Source organism: Oncorhynchus keta, chromosome 19 (assembly GCF_023373465.1).
Source record: "Oncorhynchus keta strain PuntledgeMale-10-30-2019 chromosome 19, Oket_V2, whole genome shotgun sequence".
In the NCBI taxonomy this organism is placed as follows: domain Eukaryota; kingdom Metazoa; phylum Chordata; class Actinopteri; order Salmoniformes; family Salmonidae; genus Oncorhynchus; species Oncorhynchus keta.
In genome coordinates this window covers 46594115-46618072 of record NC_068439.1, presented here as the reverse complement: position 1 = coordinate 46618072, position 23958 = coordinate 46594115, and the positions used below count along the sequence as shown (strand labels likewise).

The 23958-nt window shown below is 41.9% G+C and overlaps 1 protein-coding gene across 1 annotated transcript in view; it reads left to right on the top strand.

The window, feature by feature from the left end:
- The window catches only part of LOC118397703 (androglobin-like), a 41129-nt gene that overhangs the window by 4980 nt on the left and 12191 nt on the right, over positions 1 to 23958 (top strand). Inside the window, exons 2-9 of the mRNA XM_052470663.1 lie at positions 1949 to 2042; positions 4644 to 4775; positions 4946 to 5099; positions 5399 to 5583; positions 5808 to 5974; positions 14936 to 15111; positions 16300 to 16411; positions 21762 to 21919. Of these exons, the coding sequence (XP_052326623.1) occupies positions 4971 to 5099; positions 5399 to 5583; positions 5808 to 5974; positions 14936 to 15111; positions 16300 to 16411; positions 21762 to 21919 (927 nt within the window). The 5' untranslated portion in view covers positions 1949 to 2042; positions 4644 to 4775; positions 4946 to 4970. The remainder of the gene's footprint in view (positions 1 to 1948; positions 2043 to 4643; positions 4776 to 4945; positions 5100 to 5398; positions 5584 to 5807; positions 5975 to 14935; positions 15112 to 16299; positions 16412 to 21761; positions 21920 to 23958) is intronic.

The window sequence follows — 23958 nt, the reverse complement described above, 5'->3', positions numbered from 1 at the left end:
AAACAGAATTTCAGGACTTAAAGTCCTAGAAACAGCCAATAGAAACACTTCCTCTGGGTGAGCGTTTTCTTGTTTGTTTATGGCCTTGTACAGCTCGTTGAGTACCTGCTTGGTTCCATTATCGTTTTGTGGTAGGATGTAGACAGCAGTAATCATTACAGATAAAAACGTCTGCAATTTCCCATGAGATTTTCTAGTTCAGAAGCAAAAGCTTGAGACTTCCTTCACACTTGAAGCAGCGCACCAGTTGTTGTTTACAAAGAGGCACACCTCCCCCTTTTGGTTTTACCTGAGTCCCCTTTCCGGTTGTGACAAAGCATGGAGAAACCCTTGAGTATTATGTCCATATCGCCCGTCAGCCAAGTTTCAGAAAAGCATAGAATATTACAGTTTTTCACATCCCGTTGGTAGGAATCTCTCAAACAGAGCTCATCCATCTTGTTCTCAAGTGACTGGACATTGGCCAGTAAAATGGAGGGGAGTGCCGATTTGATTTTCTCTGCATCTTAATCCAACAAATACTCCAGCACTCCTCCCTTGTCTTCGCTTGCACTGAAATTAAGGTTAAAGTTAGTAGCTGTCGATTTATAATTCCAATGTACTTGGCTGTGATAATGGTGTGAGCTTTCTGTACAAACAAATTAAGGATAAACACGGAAAAGGTCACAAAATAGCAAAGTCGGGTTGGACTTTCTCCATCGGTGTCATCTTATTCTCTCTCTTTCCTCTCTCTTCTCTCTCTCCCCTCTCTCTTCTCTCTCTCTCTGCTAAGAGTTAGCCCTGTGCCCTATCTTTGGGACTCTGGGCTGAAATAGAGACTTATCGATGAGTCTGCCACTCTCACTAATACACCCTGACAGGTAAGGTGGTGGGGGGGACAGGACAACACACACATTCATGCACACACACATCGACCCACCCACCTGCACCCCCTCGAACATCAAAACAGCTCTGTTGTGACATGTTTACGAGTTGAGGGAGAGCAGCGGGGGGAGAGGAGGATGGAGAGCTAGAGAGAGGGAAAGAGAAAGGGATAGAAGTAGGGAGGGTGTTTTTTAGGTGAGGGACATGAACAGACTCTATTTATTGCCAGGGCTTGAGGGTTACTCTGTCCTGTCCAGCCTGTCAGAACACAACACTAAGGCCTGGAGCAGAGACATGAGACATGAGATTCCAGTACTCGCCAAACTCCCCTCCTTGTTCCACTACTACACTCACAGACTTGTCATTTAGGAAGACACACACAGATTCCATCACTGGTACACCACACTGGTTGTTCAATAAACTAATTTGTTTCTACCTAGATACCATATTTATCATGACGACTATTCCAGTCTCTGTATTTCCAAGCCTTACATTTTAAACCCACTGCATGCCTCAAAGCACTTTAGGAACACATGACAAATAATGACAACAACTACTGATGTCTCAGGTTCAGTACAGGCCACTCTGTCAGTGTTTTATCATTAACTACCTCGGATGCCCTGTCTGTCACAAACAGCCATCTCTCTACAAGACTACTTTTTCATCTCCCAAACCAGAGCCCAGCCCATAATGGCTCATGATTTGGAGAAGATGAGAAACGCCTGTCGTTGACTTTCTCACGCACACGTGCAAGCTTGCACGGCGGCGCACACACACCTCAGTAGCATAGCCAGGGAGATACAGAATGAAGAATTACATATTTTATGAATTGATCCAGTACATGGCTCGTGTAACAGGGTTGGAGATGAGTGTCACAGTGAATTTGATGTTTGAATGTGTTTTTTTCTCTTTCGTCACAAAAAAATGCATCTGGCACTCTCCCTCATCTTTTTACCTTCCATTAAGTCAAGTATTATAGCAATGTGTTCATGTCTTTGGCTTCAAGGTGAATGTCTTTCATCTTTTATGTATGTCTGCTGCTTCTTAACTGAGCGTGGTGTGTGTTGTTATATGTATTATCTAGGCACAAAGGAGAATCTCAGTGCCTCAAAGACACTTCAGGAGATTTGGGCTAGTGTGGAATCGGATGCAGAGAAACACGCAGTGTCTTTATTGAGGTAAATTGTTAATCAGCTAGCTCAACATCGCACACATTCAAAGCTGAGCACACAACACTAAAACCCAATCTCAACGCAGCACACGCAAACATGACACATCTAATTTAGTCAACACACTGCATACTTGTGTTTTCTTCCCAACACTGTAAAGGGGATACTGTGAATTTCACAGTAGCTTACAGGTAGCTCGGTGGCAATGTTTTTCATATTTCAGTACACCTTCTGTGATATAAGTACGGTATCGAAGCAGGTACTGCATAATGACATACAGTACAATACCATAAAATGTACTGTATTATACTGTAATAAAGTATGCTGCCGTAATTGGAATGAATTAATGGGTGAATCCATTAAATGAATTGAGAGGAGAGGTTTGTATTTCAAAATATTTACTATAATTACAAGCGATTGGTTCAAACAGGTTGGCTGATAGGTAAAGTGTTTACACATTACAGTATATTAGTGAATAGTTTCTATTTTATATCACTTGCACTTCTAGAGGCCTTGACAAAGGCATCCAAACTGGCAGCAACTACAGGGCAAAACAGACAGTCTCACTGCAGAATTTCAAATAGCTCCAAACATCACTTTTCTAAGTGTTTTTGGTGCTGCTACTGCTCTATATCATTCCATTTCTCCAATTTCTAATTTCTAGTGTTAGTGCAATGATTGCAAGTACCCATAGACTTGCAGTCATTAGCGTTACCCATAGACTTGCAGACATTAGCGTTACTTATAGACTTGCAGTCATTAGCGTTACTTATAGACTTGCAGTCATTAGCGTTACTCATAGACTTGCAGTCATTAGCGTTACTCATAGACTTGCAGTCATTAGCGTTACTCATAGACTTGCAGTCATTAGCGTTAGTCATAGACATGGTCATTGCACTAACGCTGGTTAGCAATTGCTCTAGCGCTAGTTTGCAACTTCCTTTAAACTACACGCAGAGACGTAAAAATGGTATCCACGAGTTCATCTGACTCTGGGGATGTAGGTAAAGGGCCTCATTGTCAAAATCTCGAAGTATCCCATTAAGGTATGGATTAAGGTTTGGGATAGGTTTAAAACATTATGTTTAGGCACTCATTCCAAATGGTTACGGTAAGCATTAAGGTTTGGGATAAGGTTAAAACTCCCACCCAAAAAAGTGTCAACACGCAACCTTCTGATCCCTTACTCATGCTTACATGATGGTAATGTTGCCCCTCGTGGCCGGGTTCGGAAGCATTTTTCGACGTCAATCTTGAACGATCTGTCTGCCAAATGGACATGGGGCACTATATCCAGATAGATAAATTGGTGCAGCATTCTCACTCACGAGTGCAACAATAAAGCCTCTTACAAGACATGCCTCAAAATATGTTAATTAGCCAGAAACAGCAATACCATACACCCACTAGTGGTCACGGTACTGTATTCTGTTGCGTGTAATTAAAGGACCATTCAAAATGCAGAAATTATTTTTTTTGCCAGGTGCACGGTGTACCCTCCGACACATTGGTGCGGCTGGCTTCCGGGTTGGATGCGCGCTGTGTTAAAAGCAGTGCGGCTGGTTGGGTTGTGTATCGGAGGACGCATGACTTTCAACCTTCGTCTCTCCCGAGCCCGTACGGGAGTTGTAGCGATGAGACAAGATAGTAGCTACCACAACAATTGGATACCACGAAATTGTGGAGAAAAAGGGGTAAAATTAAAAATATATATATTTTAGAGACAGATTTTACACATGACCTGTTTCACACATTGATCATGCCTGTTTGTTCAGTATCATATCAGAGAGAATTCTGGCCAAATGTATCTGCCTCATATTCTGTTTAACCCCTCATTCTCTGTTTGTTTGACACCCTCTCTCTGTGATCACCCCCCCCAGTTTGTTGAGCCCAGGGACAGACTCCAGATAGGGAATGAACAGTCTGAAGGCACTGGGTCACCCTGGTACAAATTTTAAAAAATCCTCCACTTCTAACATGTGTCCATCTCCGCACCTTGTAACTCTTATTCACCTATAACCTCTTGGGTGCTCGTCTCACCAAACACAGACAAACCCTGTCTTTGTCAACTCTAGACTTTTTGAGTGAAGTTGACAAAGTGAGGTTACACTGTCATATAGTAACTCTCAGCCCTCTATATAAAAGTTACCCCCCCCGCATGTATCAAGTGTCTCAGAGTAGGACTGCTGATTTTAGGATCAGTTTCACTTTTTAGATCACACTGAATAAGATAACATGGACATCGGGGACCTGATCCTAGATCAGCAATCCTACTCTGAGACGCTTCATACATCCGGCCCCTGATCTGCCCTACCAAGCAAAAAGGCAGTAACTGCTCATTTGGTTGAAAATTAGTTAATGTCATTTTTGATGCATGAAATACTTAATCATGTGGACAAGTATCCTGCCTCGTATTGTGTTCAGGAGAAAATGGGGGTATTGTTAAAAGTAACTGCATAAAGTTACTGTGAAACCAGGGTAAATAAAAGCAATTTTTCTCAGTTCCACGCTAAGAACAGTTTCTGTTTATGCAGTATTGGAGTGGACCTAGCCCCCATATGCAGCACCTCTTTCCCTGATAGTCATGGTTGTTGTGTCTTTATTGTCCAGGTACATCTTCAGTAATGATGAGAGGACAGCTGAACTGTACCCCTGTCAGGAGGATGAGTGGACCAGAATCACATTCACCGACTACTCTGTCCCTCTGCCTGAACTGGCCAACTCCTGGCTACTGGTCTTCAGGTAGAAGACACACACACTTACTCACACAACACACGGATAAAGCACCGACTCATGTTATATATGAATGTAAAATGTTTCGCTATAACACCCCCATGATCCTCCGTTGTTAGTGTTTTTTTTATGTGGTAGTAAAACGTCATTGTGAGTGCTGTGTGTTGCGTGTGTTCCAGAGAGGTGTTCTTGGTGCCTAAAGAAATGCTGCTCGTGGCTAAGGTCTACTCCCCAGTCTCCTCCTGTCTGCTCCACGTCATAGACAACAACACGGGAGAGGAGCTACCCAGAGTCTTCCAGAGAGTAGAGCCCCACGTCTACCAACACAACCAGGTCTCAACATTAAACAAACCAATGTACATTCAACCTCTCACAAACACAAACTGTATGTTATACTGTACGTGGAAACGCATATGTATGTGTATATAAAAAAAAACTAATCGTGTTTTTGTGCTTTACAGTGTAGGAATGTGGCACTATGAGTGCGTTATTGTGTGAGTGTGGCACTATGATAGTGCTGTATATGCAGTGTATGTGTGTGGGTGTGCCATGTACTTTTGTGTGTGGGTGTGCCCTGTACTTTTGTGTGTGTGAGAAACTAAACCTCATGCCTCATACCCACCTCCCTGTAGCGTGGATACACCTTTGTGGCGGAGGCCCACACCCCTGACACACCCCTCGTGGGGGCCAAGTGGAGGATGCGTCTGATTGGCTCATGTGATCTTCCTGACCTGGCACGAGAGGCTCCACTCAACAACTTCTCTGTGAAGGAATTCAGGGATTACTACATTCCCAATGACAGGAACGTCATCTGCAGGTAGAATAACGGAATAAAGACAGAGTAAAACATACGTACTAAGTTTGGAAGGTGCCTAATTTAATTGTAATCAGTTATATGATTCACCGGGAATTCATAATTGCCTGTTGTCTATGTTTTGTGCTAATCACATATTGATTGAGGGCATAGTTTTTCCTGGCCAGATCACATTGTCAAGAAAACCTTCTGGCCCTATCAATAATAAACTCTGTATATTACGACAGGTATTCTGTGAAGGTGACCGCGGACCACGCCGGTACGGTCCAGTTCCAGACGTCCAAACCGGATGTTCACATCCGCCTCTCCGTTCTGGACCATGAGGAAGTGGTGGCTAGTAACACTGGGAAAGGACACGTGGTCATCCCGGTATACCACTTCCATCCTAGCAATCGTGAGTAACATTGTTTTAAGGTCAGATGGAAGACAAAAAGTGCTTAGAGGAGTCATTGTATTTTCATATATTTCCTGTGTCACTTGCAATCATGATTGACAGGGTAGATATTAGCTCAGTATGTTGTAGAACATGTCAAGCTATTCATTCTGTTCACAAAGTACTGTATTTAAATTACTGTGTCTGTAACAGTCATTTACTGTACATATGTTTTTTTTTCTATAAATAATCGGGCCACTGTGTGACATTAGATAAACATTTAAATATGGTTTGAAACTAAAATATGCAGTTCCACATGGTTAGAAATAAATGTTCATATATGCAAATTGGCCCATAACTCCACCTATACAACATCATAGGCGAATGATATTGGCGCCGGAGATGGCTGCTGTTTTACGGGTTCCTAACCAGCAGTGCTATTTTGTTAGTTTTTTCGCGTTGTTTGTAACTTAGTTTTTAGCTTTTTAGCTTGTAAAGCCATAAGCAAACAAGAAAATTCTTATCTAGAAACAGAGCTCCTAGTGGTCGGGAACTTTAATGCAGGCAAACTTAAATCCGTTGGACCTCATTTCTACCAGCATGTCACATGTGCAACCAGAGGGAAAAAAATCTAGACCACCTTTGCTCCACACACAGAGAAAGCATACAAAGCTCTCCCTCGCCTTCTATTTGACAAATCTGACCATAATTATATCCTTCTGATTCCTGCTTACAAGCAAAAAACTAAAGCAGGAAGTACCAGTGACTCGTTCAATATGGAATTGATATTTACTTAAAAATTCTAAAAAACCAAATGATACTCCAATCAAATGATGGTAAATCATCTTTTTTAGTACTTACATGGATTGTACTAAAATCTGTGCTTTATTGAAGGGACACATTTATATTGGAAGTTTTACAGAATATGCAAATTAACTGTACTTTTGCTAAAATACCAGGCTGTTTTGGTCATTTCTATTTCAGAAAACATTATTTATATGTCTTATGATGTTTTGATAAGAATTAAGGTGATATTGGGCTATGATTGTTGCTTTTCCAATAGTTTCTTCTTGGGTTCAAAATGACCTCAGTTGGTGATCCATATATGTAAAATATGTTGATAGGATGAGGATGAGTATTCAAATGTGTTTAGTATTTGGTCCCATATTCCTTGCACACAAATGACTACATCAAGCTTGTGATTCTACAAACTTGTTGGAGACATTTACTGCTTGTGTTTGTTGTGTTTCGGCAGGGTAGCCTAGTGGTTAGAGTGTTGGACTAGTAACCGAAAGGTTGCAAGTTCAAATCCCCGAGCTGACAAGGTACAAATCTGTTGTTCTGCCACTAGGCCGTCATTGAAAATAAGAATTTGTTCCTAACTGACTTGCCTAGTTAAATAAAGGTCAAATAAAAAAATAATGTTTTGTCCAATAAGAAGTTAATTGTGAATAATGTATTGTGGAGTCACTTGGAGTCACTTTTATTGTAATTAGGACTAGAAATGTTAGAACATTTCTACATGATACTACCATGATTATGGATAATCATGAATGAATCGTGAATAATGATGGGTGAAAAAGTTACAGAGGGACAAAGATCAAAATGCTTATCTCCCCCATTATTGGTAATGGTAAGATGCATCAAATGCATCTAACGAGTTTGTAGAGTCACAAGCTTGATGTAGTCATTGGGGGTGGCAAGTAGCCTCGTGGTTAGAGCGTTGGGCCAGTAACCGAAAGGCTGGTAAAAACCTGTTGTTCTGCCCCTGAACAAGGATGGTAACCCACTTTTCCCCAGTAGGCTGTCATTGTAAATAAGAATTTGTTCTTAACTGAGTTGCCTAGTTAAATAAAGGTTAAATAAAAAAATGTGTGCTGGGAATATAGGACCAACTACTTTCACTTTTGACTACTTTGGTACACTATAAGTGAAATTTCTCCAAATACTTTGGACATCTTATGATATCTTCAAATAATAAATCAGATATTAATGGAAATAACCTCAAATAAAAGGTGACATTCTGCACTGTCACTGCAAATTAAACAATTGATCTTGAATCCAAAATGCTGGAGTATAGAGCCACATTTAACATTTTAGCATCACTGTCCAAATACATACGTAGGGGAGGGTAAGGTATTCTGTTTATGTGAGTGTATGATACTACCCATTTGTTGTCAGTGTAATGGTAACTGTGCATTTCCTGCTCAGATTCTGCAGTGCCAGTCTTTCTCTCTCTCGGCCACACTGCGAACATCGCAGCGGCATCACTTCATGGTGATGTCTGTCTGTTTGTCAGCCTTTAAAAATGCCCTGGCTCTCTCGGGATATACGGTCTTTGTCCATACAGCCAGCAGGGTTCTCAGTATATCGCGCAGACAGGAATAACCCCTCCGGGAAGAAGAAAGGCGGGGGTGTATGTTTCATGATTAACCACTCATGGTGTGATTGTGTTAACATACATAAACTCAAGTCATTTTGTTCACCTGACCTAGAATACCTCACAATCAAGTGACAACCGTATTTCCTCCCAAGAGAATTCTCTTCAGTTATAGTCACAGCCGTGGATTTTCACCCTCAAAGAACTTCACTGGACTTCAAGCAAACTGGAAACCACATATCCTGGGGATGCATTTATTGTAGCTGGGGATTTTAACAAAGTCAATTTGAGGAAAATGCTTCCAAAGTTTTTACCAACACATTGAATATAGCACTCGCTCCGAGAAAACATTGGACCGCCCTCCCTTCAGTGAATCTGATCACGACTCCTTTTTGCTCCTCCCTTCCAAAAGACAGAAACTCAAACAGAAACTACCCATGATAAGGACTTTTCAACACTGGTCTGTTCTACCGTAATCCACGCTTCAAGATTGTTTTGATCACGCGGACTGGGATATGTTCCGGGTAGCCTCTAAGAATAACATCGACAAATACATGGATACGGTGACTGAGTTTATCAGGAAGTTTATAGGAGATGGTGTACCCACTGTGACTATTAAAACCTACCCTAACCAGAAACCGTGGATAAATGGCAGCATTCGCACAAAACTGACCGCGCAAACCATGGCAAGGTGACTGGGAATATGGCTGAATACAAACAGTGTAGTTATTCCTTCCGTAAGGCAATCACAACAGGCAAAACGTATATAGACAACGTGAAGTCGTAATTCAAAGACTCAGACATGAGACGTACACTACCAGTCAAAAGTTTCGACACATCTACTCATTCAAGTGTTTTTCTTTTTTTTACTATTTTCTACATTGTAGAATAATGGTGAATACATCAAAACTATAAAATAACACATCATGTAGTAACCGAAAAAGTGTATTTTATTTTATCTTATTTTAGATTCTTCAAAGTAGCCACCCTTTGCCTCCGAGAGCTTTTCACACTCTTGGCATTCTCTCAACCAGCTTCACCTGGAATGCTTTTCCAACGGTCTTGAAGGAGTTCCCACATATGCTGAGCACTTGTTGGTTGCTTTTCCTTCATTCTGCGGTCCAACTCATCCCTCATCTCATTTGGGTTGAGTTCGAGTGATTGTGGAGGCCAGGTCATCTGATGCAGCACTCCATCACTCTCCTTCTTGGTCAAATAGCCTTTACACAGCCTGGAGGTGTGTTGGGTCATTGTCCTGTTGAAAAACAAATGATAGTCCCACTAAGCGCAAACCAGATGGGATGGCGTATCGCTGCAGAATTCTGTGGTAGCCATGCTGGTTAAGTATGCCTTGAATTCTAAGTAAATCACTGACAGTGTCACCAGGAAAGTACCCACACACCATCACACCTCTACCTTCATTCTTTATAGTGGGAACCACTGAGAGATCATCCATTCACCAACTCTGCGTCTCACAAACACACAGCGGTTGTAACCAAAAATCTCAAATTTGGACTCATCAGACCAAAGGACAGATTTCCACCGTCTAATGTCCATTGTCTGTGTTTTTTGGCCCAAGCAAGTCCTTTCTTCTTTTTGGTCTCCTTTAGTTGTGGTTTCTTTGCAGCAATTTAACCATGAAGGCCCGATTCACGCAGTCCCCTCTGAACAGTTGATGTTGAGATGTGTCTGTTACTTGAACTCTGTTCAAAGCATTCATTTGGGCTGCAATTTCTGAGGCAGAAACTTGTCCTCTACAGCAGAGTTTACTCTGGGACTTCCTTTCATCATAGAGCTTGATGGTTTTTGCGACTGAACTTGAATAAACTTTCATGGACTATAATTTCTCTTTGCTTATTTGAGCTGTTCTTGACATAATATGGACTTGGTCTTTTACCAAATAGGGACATCTTCTGTATACCCACCCCTACCTTGTCACAACACAACTGATTGGCTCAAACTCATTAAGGAAATAAATTCCACAAATTAACAAGGCACACCTGTTAATTGAAGGGCATACCAGGTGACTACCTCATGAAGCTGGTTGAGAGAATGCCAAGAGTGTGCAAAGCTGTCATCAAGGCAGAGGGTGGCTACTTTGAATAATCTCAATTATAAAATACAGTGGCAAGAAAAGGTATGTGAACCCTTTGGAAATACCTGGATTTCTACATGAATTGGTCATCAAATTTGATCTGATCTTCATCTAAGTCAAAACAATAGACACACAAAGTGTGCTTAAACTAATAACACACAAATTATTGTATTTTTGTAGTCTATATTGAATACGTCATTTAAACATTCACAGTGTAGGTTGGAAAAGGTATGTGCACCCCTAGGCTAATGACCTCTCCAAAAGCTCATTGGAGTCAGGAGTCCTATTAGTTAGGAGTCCAATCAGTGAGATGAGATTGGAGATGTTGGTTGGAGCTGCCTTGCCCTATAAAAAAACACTCACAAAATTTGAGTTTGCTATTCACAAGAAGCATTGCCTGAAACCTGGAACAAAAGAGATCTCAGAAGACCTAAAATGAAGAAGTGTTGACTTGCGTAAAGCTGGAAAGGGTTACAAAAGTATTTCTAAAAGCCTTGGTGTTTAAAAGTCCATGGTAAAACAAATTGTCTATAAATTGAGAAAGTTCAGCATTGTTGCTACTCTCAATATGAGTGGCCGTTCTGCAAAGATGACTGCAAGACCACATCGCAGAATGCTCAATGAGGTTAAGACGAATCCTAGAGTGTCAGCTAAAGACTTACAGAAATCTCTGGAACAGGCTAACATCTCTGTTGACGAGACTACGATAGGCAAAACACTAAACAAGAATGGTGTTCATGGGAGGACACCACGGAAGAAGCCACTGCTGTCCCAAAAAAATTGCTGAAGTTTGCAAAAGTGCACCTGGATGTTCCACAGCGCTACAGGAAAAATATTCTGTGGACAGATGAAACTACAGTTGAGTAGTTTGGATGGCGCACACAACACTACGTGTGGAGGAAAAAAAAGGTACAGCACACCAATATCAAAACCTCATCCCAACTGTAAAGTCTGGTGGAGGGAGCATCATGGTTTGGGGCTGCTTTGCTGCCTCAGGGCCTGGAAGGCTTGCTATCATCGACGGAAAAATGAATTCCCAAGTTTATCAAGACATTTTGCAGTAGATTGTTAGGCTCTCTGTCTTCCAAGTGAAGCTCAACAGGACAATGACCCAAACCACAGAAATAAATCAACAACAGACTGGCTTCAACAGAAGAAAATACGCCTTCTGGAGTGGCCCAGTCAGAGTTCTGACCTCAAGTCGATTGAGATGCTGTGGCATGACCTCAAGCAGTTCACACCAGTCATCTGAAGAATATTGCTGAACTTGAACAGTTTTGTAAAGAGGAATGGTCCAAAATTCCTCCTAACCGTTGTGCAGGTCTGAATCGCAACTACAGAAAACGCTTGGTTGAGGTTATTGCTGCCAAAGGAAGGTCAGTTATTAAATCCAAGGGTTCCCATACTTTTCCCACATTGCACTGTGAATGTTTACAGTGTGTTCAATAAAGACCATGAAAACGTGTAATTGTTTGTGTGTTATTAGTTTAAGCAGACTGTGTTTGTCTATTGTTGTGACCTAGATGAATATCAGATAACATTTTATGATCGATTTATTCAGATGTCCAGGTATTTCCAAAGGGCTCACATACTTTTTCTTGCCACTGTATATTTTGATTTGTTCAACACTTTTTCGGTTACTAAATTTTTCTGTGTTATTGTGTGTTATTTCATAGTTTTATTGTCTTCACTATTGTTCTACAATGTAGAAAATAGAACATATAAAGAAAAACCCTGGAATGAGTAGGTGTGTCCAAAGTTTTGACTGGTACTGTATGTGGCAGGGTTTACAGACAATCACAAACTACAAATGGAAAACTAGCCACTTCGGACACCGACAGCTAAACACCTTGCTGTCCATTGACTATAGCTCAGCATTCAACACCATAGCTCATCATTAAGCTCGGTGCCCTTGGTCTGAACACTGCCCTGTGCGACTGGGTCATGGACTTCCTGCCAGGCTGCCCCCAGGTGGTGAATGTAGAAAACAACATCTACACTTTGCTGATCCTTAACACCGGGGCCCCAAAAGGGTGTGTGCTCAGACCCCTCCTGTATTCCTTGTTCACCCATGACTGCGTGGCCATGCACACATCCATTTCAATCATCAAGTTTGCAGACGACACAACAATAGTAGAACTGATTACCAACAATGACGAGACAGCCTACAGAGAGGAGGTGAGGGCCCTTGGAGTGTGGTGCCAGGAAAATAACCTTTCACTCAATGTCGACGAAACAAATGAGCTGATCGTGGATTTCAGGAAACAGCATCCACATCAACGCGACTGCAGTGGAGCAGGTGGAAAGCTTCAAGTTCTTCGGGGTACACATCACTAACGTTCTGAAATGGTCCACAACAGTGCTTCTTCAACCTCAGGAAGCTGAAGAAATTTGGCTTGGCACCTAAAACCCTCACAAACTTTTTCAGATGCACAATTGAGAGCATCCTGTCTGGCTGTATCGCCGCCTGGTATGGCAACTGCACCGGCCGCAACCACAGCGCTCTCCAGAGGGTGGTGCGGTCTCCCCAACGCATCATCGGGGAAAAACTACCTGCCCTCCAGGACACCTACAGCACCCGATGTCATATGAAGGCCAAAAAGATCATCAAGGACAACAACCACCCGAGCCACTGTACACCCCACTATCATCTTGAAGGCAAGGTCAGTATAGGTGCATCAAAGTTGGGACCGAGAGACTGAAAAACAGCTTCTATCTCAAGGCCATCAGACTGTTAAATAGCCATCACTAAGTGGCTTCCAAGTGGTTACGTAACCTTGCATCTTCGAGGCTGATGTTCCATATACATAGACTTGAAATCACTGGCCACTGTTAATAATTGAACGCTAGTCACTTTAATAATGTTTACATATTTTTGCTTTAATCATCTCATGTATATACTGTATTCTATTCTACTGTATTTTAGTCAATGCCACTCCGACATTGCTCATCCTAATATTTATATATTCCTTAATTCCATTCTTTAACTTTTAGGTTGTGTGTATTGTTATGAATTGTTAGATATTACTGCACTGTTGGAGCTAGAAACACAAGCATTTCGCTACACCCGCAATAATATCTGTTAAACATGTGTATGTGACAAATATAATTTGATTTGAATCAATGAATTGTCTATCAGCCAGGCCTGCAGCCAACCTGTCAATCACAATCAGATCCAGTCCGGAAGGCACAACATTAATCAACAATGCTGTTTTCTGATACTTAAACTTTACTGATGGCAGAGTAAACAACAATTGAGGGTGAATGTTCCCTGTAGGGTTGGGCAAGGGGATAAGAGTCTCTCAGAATTGTGTAATTTGTAATTAGTGAGTTGGTCAGGGGACAAATGATAGAAAAGTGAAACTGAGGACTGAATATTCGATCTAACCTGCATATTAACATTTTAGTATGTACACTGTAAAGGGATTGCTGTGAATTTGGCAGTAACAGGCATGTTCAGTGGAAAGTACAATTATGTACGTCTACTGTATTATAAATACGGTATCAAAGCAAGTACTGTGTTATGACAGTACAATAGCGTAATCGGAATGAATGAATGAATGAATGGAGGTGTTTTGTATTTTACTGTAATTACAAGGGATTGGTACAAGCAGTTTTGAGGCTAGGTATAGTGTTTGCACATTACAGCATGAACATTTGGTGTTTTATATGACTTGCACTTCTAGAGGCCTTAACAAAGGCATCCAAACTGGCGGTGACTACGGGGCAAAACGCTCAACCATTTAACGTTTAAGACTGGCAGCCTCTCCAATCTGTCCCCTTTACATGTTTACATTTACATTTAAGTCATTTAGCAGACGCTCTTATCCAGAGCGACTTACAAATTGGTGCATTCACCTTATGACATCCAGTGGAACAGCCACTTTACAATAGTGCATCTAAATCTTTTAAGGGGGGTGAGAAGGATTACTTTATCCTATCCTAGGTATTCCTTAAAGAGGTGGGGTTTCAGGTGTCTCCGGAAGGTGGTGATTGACTCCGCTGTCCTGGCGTCGTGAGGGAGTTTGTTCCACCATTGGGGGGCCAGAGCAGCGAACAGTTTTGACTGGGCTGAGCGGGTTAAATTGTAATTAAAATTCTTACAGCAACCTCACTCATGTGTATAACTAATATAGCCTATTATAAGGCACGCCTCCACATATGTTAATGAGCCCGAAACAACAATAACATGCACCTACGAATGGTCAAAAGGTTTTTGGCGCTCCAAAGATACGGCACAGTACTGTTTTCATTAGGGTGGTATTACAGTACCATTTGAAATGCAGCAATTCTTTCCCTACCCATGACATTTTCCCACAATGCACCATAATTTACAGTATACTGCAGTAAACCATTTCAGAGTACAATTTTTACTCTTAATAATACCCTAAATTACCATATAAATGACAGTTTTCCGTTAGTGTATAATACTGTGAAATAACCAGGTCGACTCCCCTCAATGGTAGATGTGTCAATGAAAATCAATATTGTGTTTTGCGTGTCACAGCCGCCTCCTGCGGACCCCCCCAGGCGGATGGAAAGCAGAGTCAGGAAGAGGCCAGAGTGATTGGCTCTACCCAGGGAGGAGGGGGCCAGGAAGGCATGGCCATGGAGACTCCCCACCTGACCGACCAGACCCAGAACCAGCCTCACGCCCAGACCCAGCCGCCCATGGAGACTATGGTATCACCGCTGACAGCTCACCTTTCAACCATCGCCCATATGAAAGATTCTGCTGTAACACACACAGACCCACACTCTGGACTAGGGGAAGTAGGAAGCAAAGGGTTGGATGTGGAGTGAAGATACAAAATAATTGGGGAGTTGTTTTGTTATCGTATGCTCTCTTATCTCTCTACCTATCAGGCAGGCTCTGATTTTGACATGATTTATGAGTCGCTACTGAGTTTGCCGCCAGACCTCACACAGACGGTATCGGAAAGTTTGGTTCACACACACTCTCGGCTACTGTTTATCTGAGTCACTTTGTACCCTTCAATGGACTTCGCTGTCTTTGGGTGAAACCTCTCTTCAGAAGCAAATTATTGAGCATTCTCTCAGCTCTGTTACATCAAACAGCAAAAACAACCCTGTAGCATCAATATTAATGAGCTACTGGCAAACCTCTTTTTCAAAAATTATTATTTAACCTTTATTTAACTAGGCAAGTCAGTTAAGAACAAATTCTTATTTACAATGACAACCTACTCCGGCCAAACCCGGACAACGCTGGGCCAATTGTGCGCCGCCCTATGGGACTGCCAATTACGTCTGGTTGTGATACAGCCTGGAATTGAACCAGGGCCTGTAATGACGCCCCTAGCACTGAGATGCAGTGCCTCAGACCGGTGCGCCACTCGAGAGCCCAACCTCTGATCAGATGGAGTGATGTTCAGGTACGATAGATCAGAATGAAGAGGTATTGATCAGGATTATAGTGGCTTGGAGCCAAAGTCAATTATGAAGATGCTGGTGGCCCCTACACTAACATATTGATGCTCACTTGCAAACTTATTTTACACCACTCTAAACAGCATACTGTTAGAACTATGTTATACATGTATCTAAATCATCACAAAGGGGAAAAACAAACTAAATGTGATATTTACTGTGTCTCTATCTCTGTGACTCAGTACATACTGTATCACTGACAGTGGCTTTCGGTGCTGCTGATGTTTATCTGTGGCGGTTGTGTTATGATGTTTTTCTCTTTCTCTCTCGTCTCAGACCGAAATGCTATAACTGCTATAGCTAGAATTGTTGACTGTGTTCCCTGAATTTGAAGGTTGTGTGCATAGTGCAGGGCAGGTAGAGGTGTACTTGTTTGTGTGTGTTGTTGTTATGGATGACTGTTGTCTCTCGTTCTCTCAGGGCCATAAGTACATAGTGGTGGCGGAGGTGTTGCATAAGAGCTGGGCTCTCGACAACTCTCAGATGGCCTTCGTCCATACGCTCAGGGAGCTGGAGAGGAACGAGATGAAAGGTACTCACACCAGCCACTCATAGATGCACAATCCCCTTCAGCAGGCCCCATAAAGAACACACCAGAAAATCACAAATGCAACAATACCCACAATCCTGCCACATAGAGAGCCCAGCAGCCAATGAGAGGCTCTGAATTATAATATTCTCTTCTGCACAGACATTAAGCAAGGCCGTCCAAGTCCCACCGACATATTTGTTTGTAATCTGCGGGAGTGAATGACATGAAGGGGGATATGACCTGTACTGAGTTCTTGAATTTTGTCCCAGACCAAAAAAAAACGAGTTTGAATCTTCTCTTCTGGCTCGGACAGTTTGTCCACTCTGGTCACCTCACTTCACCCCATCTGTGGTCAGGTACACTACTCTGCTGTCTGAAGCAATAGGCTAATATCCCAATGAGATATTGGGGTTATTTTTGGTCAGGTTTCAACTTTACTTTAAAATATACTGACTATTTGGGTTGGAATCATATTATTCATTCACATTGCAATTCAGATAATGCCCCCAATATGCACGAGGATAGTAATTACATTTCCATATTACATATTGCATTTCAGAAGCCCCCAATGTTTTCCTCTGAATTCTGATCGGATGTCGCATCCCTGTGTTTGTTTTCCGAGCGTATTATTTTGCATGTTGCATCTGAAATGTGCCAGATATGCAGCAGGCAGGCAGGTCTGTCTGTTCTCCCTGTGACTAGCCATGGGGCTTTAATCAAATCCCTAATGAAAGGCAGATGAATATAGCTGTGATTATTATTATTTAATCCTGCTGGTCATCTATGAACATTTGAACATCTTGGCCATGTTCTGTTATAATCACCACATGGCACAGTCAGAAGACGACTGGCCACCCTTATAGCTTGGTTCCTCTCTAGGTTTCTTCCTAGGTTCTGGCCTTTCTAGGGAGTTTTTCCTAGGGGGGTGAGACGAGGTGAGTGCAGTCAGATTTGCATGATTGCCTGAAGATAATTGTTTGCCTAATAATATTACAATTCCTTGTGGTCCTTCTGTAGCTCAGTTGGTAGAGCATGGCGCTTGCAACGCCAGGGTAGTGGGTTCGATTCCTGGGACCACCCATACGTAGAATGTATGCACACATGACTGTAAGTCGCTTTGGATAAAAGCGTCTGCTAAATGGCATATATTATTATTACTTTTGTCTTCTCAATCTTGCAATCTGGAAAGTAATTCCTGTACCCATTCAGTTTGCACAGCAGAAAATCAGGTTCTCTATGTATGCATGTGCGTGTGTGTCAGTGTCCATTGAGGCAGTCTTGAATTCTCATGCCTACCGGTATGTGTCTATTGATTCTAAAGGAAAAGAGAGTCCTATTTGTCTAATAGATCTGACATAACGTTTTAAAGTGCTGGTCGTTAGTGTAAAAAACATGACTGGGTTACTGAGTTTTCCGTGTGTGTGTGTGCCCCCCCTTAGTTTTCCAATAAGCCAGTGAAACTGGGTCATGAAGTCAAATGAAGTTGGCTTCTTGCCCCCTGGTACCCTGGGAAATATCTTGGCAGCAGGAAAGTGAATTAATTTTGCCCAGTTTAACTCTGTGTCTCAGCGGTGTGGGAACAGCTCATGGTTACATCATGCTCTCTTTGTAGCTGCTACTGGCCGTTGAAGCACCTCAACCAACACCTCAATACACTTAGAATGATAGCAGGTTCTTCATTGACTTGGTCCTGGTTAAATGACTAGGAAATGGTCTGCTTAATGCATGTGATTGAAACATGACTGCTTGTTTACTTAAAGGAGGGCAAAGTTTATTTTCTCTTTAGGATACAGGTTGGATATAAGTGTACATACCGATGACAAATAAATCTTCCACATGGTATATACAGTGCATTCAGAAAGTGTTCAGACCCCCTTTTCCACATTTAGTTACGTTACAGCCTTATAATGTTTTCCTCATCAATCTACACACAATAACCCAGAATGACCACGCAAAAATCAGGTTTTTAGAATGTTTTGCATTATTTACACAAGTATTCAGACCCTTTGCACTGAGACTCGAAATTGAGCTTGAGTGCATCCTGTTTTCATTGATCATCCTTGAGATGTTTCTACAACTTGTTTAGAGTCCACCTGTGGTAATTTCAATTGATTGGACATGATTTGGGAAGGCACATATTGGTCTATTTAAGGTCCTACAGTTGACAGTGCATGTCAGAGCTAAAACCAAGCAACTGAAGGAAGAGCTCCGAGACAGGATTGTGTCGAGGCACAGATCTGGGGAAGGGTACCAAAAAAGTAATGCAGGGTTGAAGGTCCCCAAGAATACAGTGGCCTCCATCATTCTTAAATGGCAGAAGTTTGAAACCACCAAGATTCTTCCTAGAGCTGGCTGCCCGGCCAGACTGAGCAATCGGGGGAGAAGGTCCTTAGTCAGGGAGGTGACCAAGGACCCGATGGTAACTCTGACAGAACTCCAGAGTTTGTCTGTGGAGATGGGAGAACCTTCCAGACGGACAACCATCTCTGCAGCACTCCACCTATCAAGCGTTTATGGTAGAGTTGCCAGACGGAAGCCACTCCTCAGTAAAAGGCACATGACAGCCCGCTTGGAGTTTGCCAAAGGCACCTAAAGGACTCTCAGACCATGAGAAACATGGTCTGATGAAGCCAAGATTCTCTTTAGCCTGAATGCCAAGTGTCATGTCTGGATGGACTCCCTATGGTGAAGCACAGTGGTGGCAGCATCATACTGTGGTCTTGTTTTTCAGCGGCACGGACTGGGAGACTAGTGAGGATCGAGGGAAAGATGAACAGAGCAAAGTACAGAGAGGTTCTTGATGAAACCCTGCTCCAAGAGCGCTCAGGACCTCAGACTGGGGTGAAATATTCACCTTCCAACAGGACAACGACCCTAAGCACACAGCCAAGACAACGCAGGAGTGGCTTCAGGACAAGTCTCTGAATGTCCTTGAGTGGCCCAGCCAGAGCCCAGACTTGAACCCAATCGAACATCTCTGGAAAGACCTGAAAATGGCTTTGCAGGGATGCACCCCATCCAACCTGACAGAGCTTGAGAGGATCTGCAGAGAAGAATGGGAGAAACTCCTCAAATACAGTTGTGCCAACTTGTATTTTTATTTCATTTTTTATTTAACCTTAATTTAACTAGGAAAGTCAGTTAAGAACAAATTATTTTTTACAATGACGGTAGCGTCATACCCAAGAAAACTCACGGCTGTAATCGCTGCCAAAGTTGCTTCAACAAGGTACTGAATATTAATGTTTTACACGTGTTATACATTTCTAAAACATTTTTTTTCCTTTGTCATTATGGGGTATTATGGGTAGGTTGATAAGGGGCGGGGGGGACAATTTAATCCATTTGAAAATAAGGCTGTAGAGTAACAAAATGTTGAACAAGTCAAGGGTTCTGAAGACTTTCCGAATGCACTGTAGTACACGGTGATTTCCAAGCTAGGTGGCGCAGCACTGCTAGCCATTGCCATTGCTTCACTTCCTTGATATTATTGTCTGTGATATGGACAAAACAGAGGGACTTCTATTAAATGTGAAAACGGGGAGGGGGGTTTACTGAATAGGGATGTTATTGGTAGTGTTGAGTCGGGATCACAATGACTGGGTGTGGTGAGCATCATGCTCTGTAGTTATCAACCCCTTCAGTACATGTGACAGGTTGTCAATTAAAATGAGGGATTATCAATAATTTCTATTGGAAAAGGGGGACTTGAAGAATAGCAGCAGTAGCTTTGCATTGATTTGCAGTAGTACTAGCCAACACTGTGCAACAGTGCCATCTAGCACGCACACTGTCTCCAACACACACTGATGTTGTGGTTGTACACTTAATATTTACTCAATAGAGTGTGAACGGACTAATGCGAATGACTAAATTGGTCATAATACTTTTGGATTAAAAACACAATTTTGCCTAATTTTAATGGCTGGATAATTGCTTTTCATTTAATGCCCTGTCAAGCAGAATTGGAAATGCACATTGGTTGTTTTTCAAAGCAATTATGGTATCGCACAAATGGCGTTCCCTTGTGTAAATGTTGTTTGGAATGGCTTGATCGTTGCCATTCCACTGTGTAAACAGCAGGAAGGCATCAGACCTTGACAGGAATATAGACCTAAGCAAGTCAGATACACAATGCACAGATTACTCTCACAGAATAATTCACAGAATACTCTCACATAATCTCTAATCAAGACTAAGAAGTTATTAAAATATCAATGTATCTATCAGGCTTGCATTGCTAAGTGCTTTTTTTTACATACTGTACAGTGCCTTGCAAAAGTATTCATCCCCTTGGCGTTTTTCCTATTTTGTTGCATTACAACCTGTAATTTAAATTGATTTTATTTGGATTTCATGTAATGGACATAAACAAAATAGTCCAAATTGTTGAGGTTAAATGACAAATATAACTTGTTTCAAAAAATTTAAATAAATAAAAACCTGAAAGTGGTGTGGGCATATATATTTAGCCCCTTTGCTATGACGCCCCTAAATAAGATCTGGTGCAACCAATTGCCTTCAGAAGTCACATTATTAGTTGAATAAAGTCCACATGTGTGCCATCTAAGTGTCACATGATCTCAGTATATATATGCCTGTTCTGAAAGGGCCCAGAGTCTGCAACACCACTAAGCAAGGGGCAACACCACCAAGCAAGCGGCACCATGAAGACCAATGAGCTCTCCAAACAGGTCAGGGTCAAAGTTGTGGAGAAGTACAGATCAGGTAAAAAAAAACATTTCAGAAGCTTTGAACATCCCACAGAGCACCATTATTAAAAAATGGAAAGAATATGGCACCACAACAAACCTGCCAAGAGAGGGCCGCCCACCAAAACTCACCGACCAGGCAAGGAGGGCATTAAATCATATAGGCAACAAAGAGACCAAAGATTACCCTGAAGGAGCTGCAAAGCTCCACAGCGGAGATTGGAGTATCTGTCCACAGGACCACTTTAGGCCGTATACTCCACAGAGCTGCGAAAGGTGGATCTACAAAGGATTGACTTTGGGGGGTGAATAGTTATGCACGCTCAAGTTTCTGTTTTTTTGTCTTATTTCTTGTATGTTTCAACATTTTTTGCATCTTCAAAGTTGTAGGCATGTTTTGTAAATCAAATTATACAAACCCCCAAAAAATCTATTTTAATTCCAGGTTGTAAGGCAATAAAATGGGAAAAATGCCAATGAAGGGTGAATACTTTCGCAAGCCACTCTATGTATTTTTAATAAGAGCTATACAAATACATTTGATTGATTTCCTTTGATTGATAGGTACAGTGCGTGTATCTTTCCTGCTACTGACCATCTGATCGTTGACCTCTTTTCTCATTGGTCCTTGGTCATAGTGCACGGGGAGAAGCATGAGGACCCGGCAACTCCGGTCAGTGGTGAAGCCCAGAGCAGCGAAGGCCAGAAGTCATCCACCCCCAAGGGCAGTCGCAAGGGCAAAGGTGACAAGGACAAGGACAAACCCCCAGCCAAGCCTGGCTCCAGGATGGAAACGGTAGGTAACACTACAAACTGCCAGCTGACCACCGCTGATTATTATACCCTACGCTGTTTACATAGACATTAGAAAGCGAAATATGGGCATTACTTGATAATAACCTAGTTGTTCCTTTGTTTATTTAGGATTCAAAGTATTAGTTGTGCATCTACTAAATGGTTGTGTTTACTTGTAGCTTTGGATAAAAGCCTTTGACTAACCTAATAAGTGTATTCTATTATCTCAATCCATTCTCTCAACCAGCATCATGAGGTAGTCACCTGGAATGCATTTCAATTAACAGGTGTGCCTTCTTAAAAGTTAATTTGTGGAATTTCTTTCCGTAATGCATTTGAGCCAAGCAGTTGTGTTGTGACAAGGTAGGGTTGTTATACAGAACATAGCCTTATGTGGTAAAAACCAAGTCCATATTATGGAAAGAACAGCTCAAATAAGCAAAGAGAAACGACAGTCCATCATCAATTTAAGACATGAATGTCAGTCAATGCTGAACTTTTCTAGAACTCTGAAAGTTTCTTCAAGTGCAGTCGCAAAAACCATCAAGCGCTATTTTTTTTTATTTCACCTTATTTAACCAGGTAGGCTAGTTGAGAACAAGTTCTCATTTATAACTGCGACCTGGGCAAGATAAAGCAAAGCAGTGCGACTCAAACAACAACACAGAGTTACACATGGAATGAACACACATACAGTCAATAACACATTCGAAAAAGTATACATACAGTGTGTGCAAATGAGGTAAGATAAGGGAGGTAAAGCCAATAAATAGGCCACAGTGGCGAAATAATTACAATGTAGCAATTAAACACTGGAGTGATAGATGTGCAGAAGATGAATGTGCAAGTAGAGATACCGGAGTGAAAAGATCAAAAAGAAATGATGAAACTGGCTCTCCTGAGTACCGCCACAGGAAAGGAGGACCCAGAGTTACCTCTACTGCAGAGGATAAGTTCATTAGATTTACCATCCTCAGAAATTGCAGCCCAAATAAAGGCTTCACAGAGTTCAAGTAACAGACACATCTCAATATCAACTGTTTAGAGGACACTTAGTGAATCAGGCCTTCATGGTCGAATTGCAGTGATGAAACCACTGCTAAAGGACACCAATAAAAGGAAGGGACTTGCTTGGGCCAAGAAACACCGGTAGCCCAGTAGAGATCTGTCCGTTGGTCTGATGAGTCCAAATGTTTTATTTTTGGTTCCAACCTCTGTGTCTTTGTGAGATGCAGAGTAGGTGAACAGATGATTTCTGCATGTGTGGTTCCCACTGTGAAGCATAGAGGAGGAGGCATTGTGATGGTGTGGGGTGCTTTGCTGGTGACACTGTCTGTGATTTATTTAGAGTTCAAGCCACACTTAACCAGCATGGCTACCACAGCATTCAACAGCGATACGCTATCCCATCTGGTTTGCGCTTAGTGGGACTATTATTGGTTTTTAACATGACAATGACCCAAAACACACAGGCTGTGTAAGGGCTATTTGACCAAGAAGGATAGTGATGGAGTGCTGCATCAGATGACCTGGCCTCCACAATCACGCGACCTCAACCCATTGAGATGTTTTGGGATGAGTTGGACCGCATAGTGAAGGAAAAACAGCCAACAAGTGCTCAGCATGTGTGGGAACTCCTTCAAGACTGTTGGAAAAGCATTCCAGGTGAAGCTGGTTGAGAGAATGCCAAGAGTGTGCAAAGCTGTCATCGAGGCAAATGGTGGCTACTTTGAAGAATCTCAAATGTATTTTGATTAAACACTTTTTTTGGTCGTCGTGACATTGTATTAGTTAATGTGATGACTGTTGTTCATCGAATGATTAATAGTTTCTAATTGCGTGATTAACTGAATCAAGCAATTATTAACTCATTAACCTGGGGCACCATGGGAAAACTAGTTTTTATTGAGTTTCTATTTCCCAAATTAACTCAAAGAATATCGATTTTACAACAGCCGCTAATTAACCAGTTACCTCTTACAATCTCGTTCTGAACGTTATATAGCCCGTGAATCTGCATGGACCCGGGTCTCACCAATG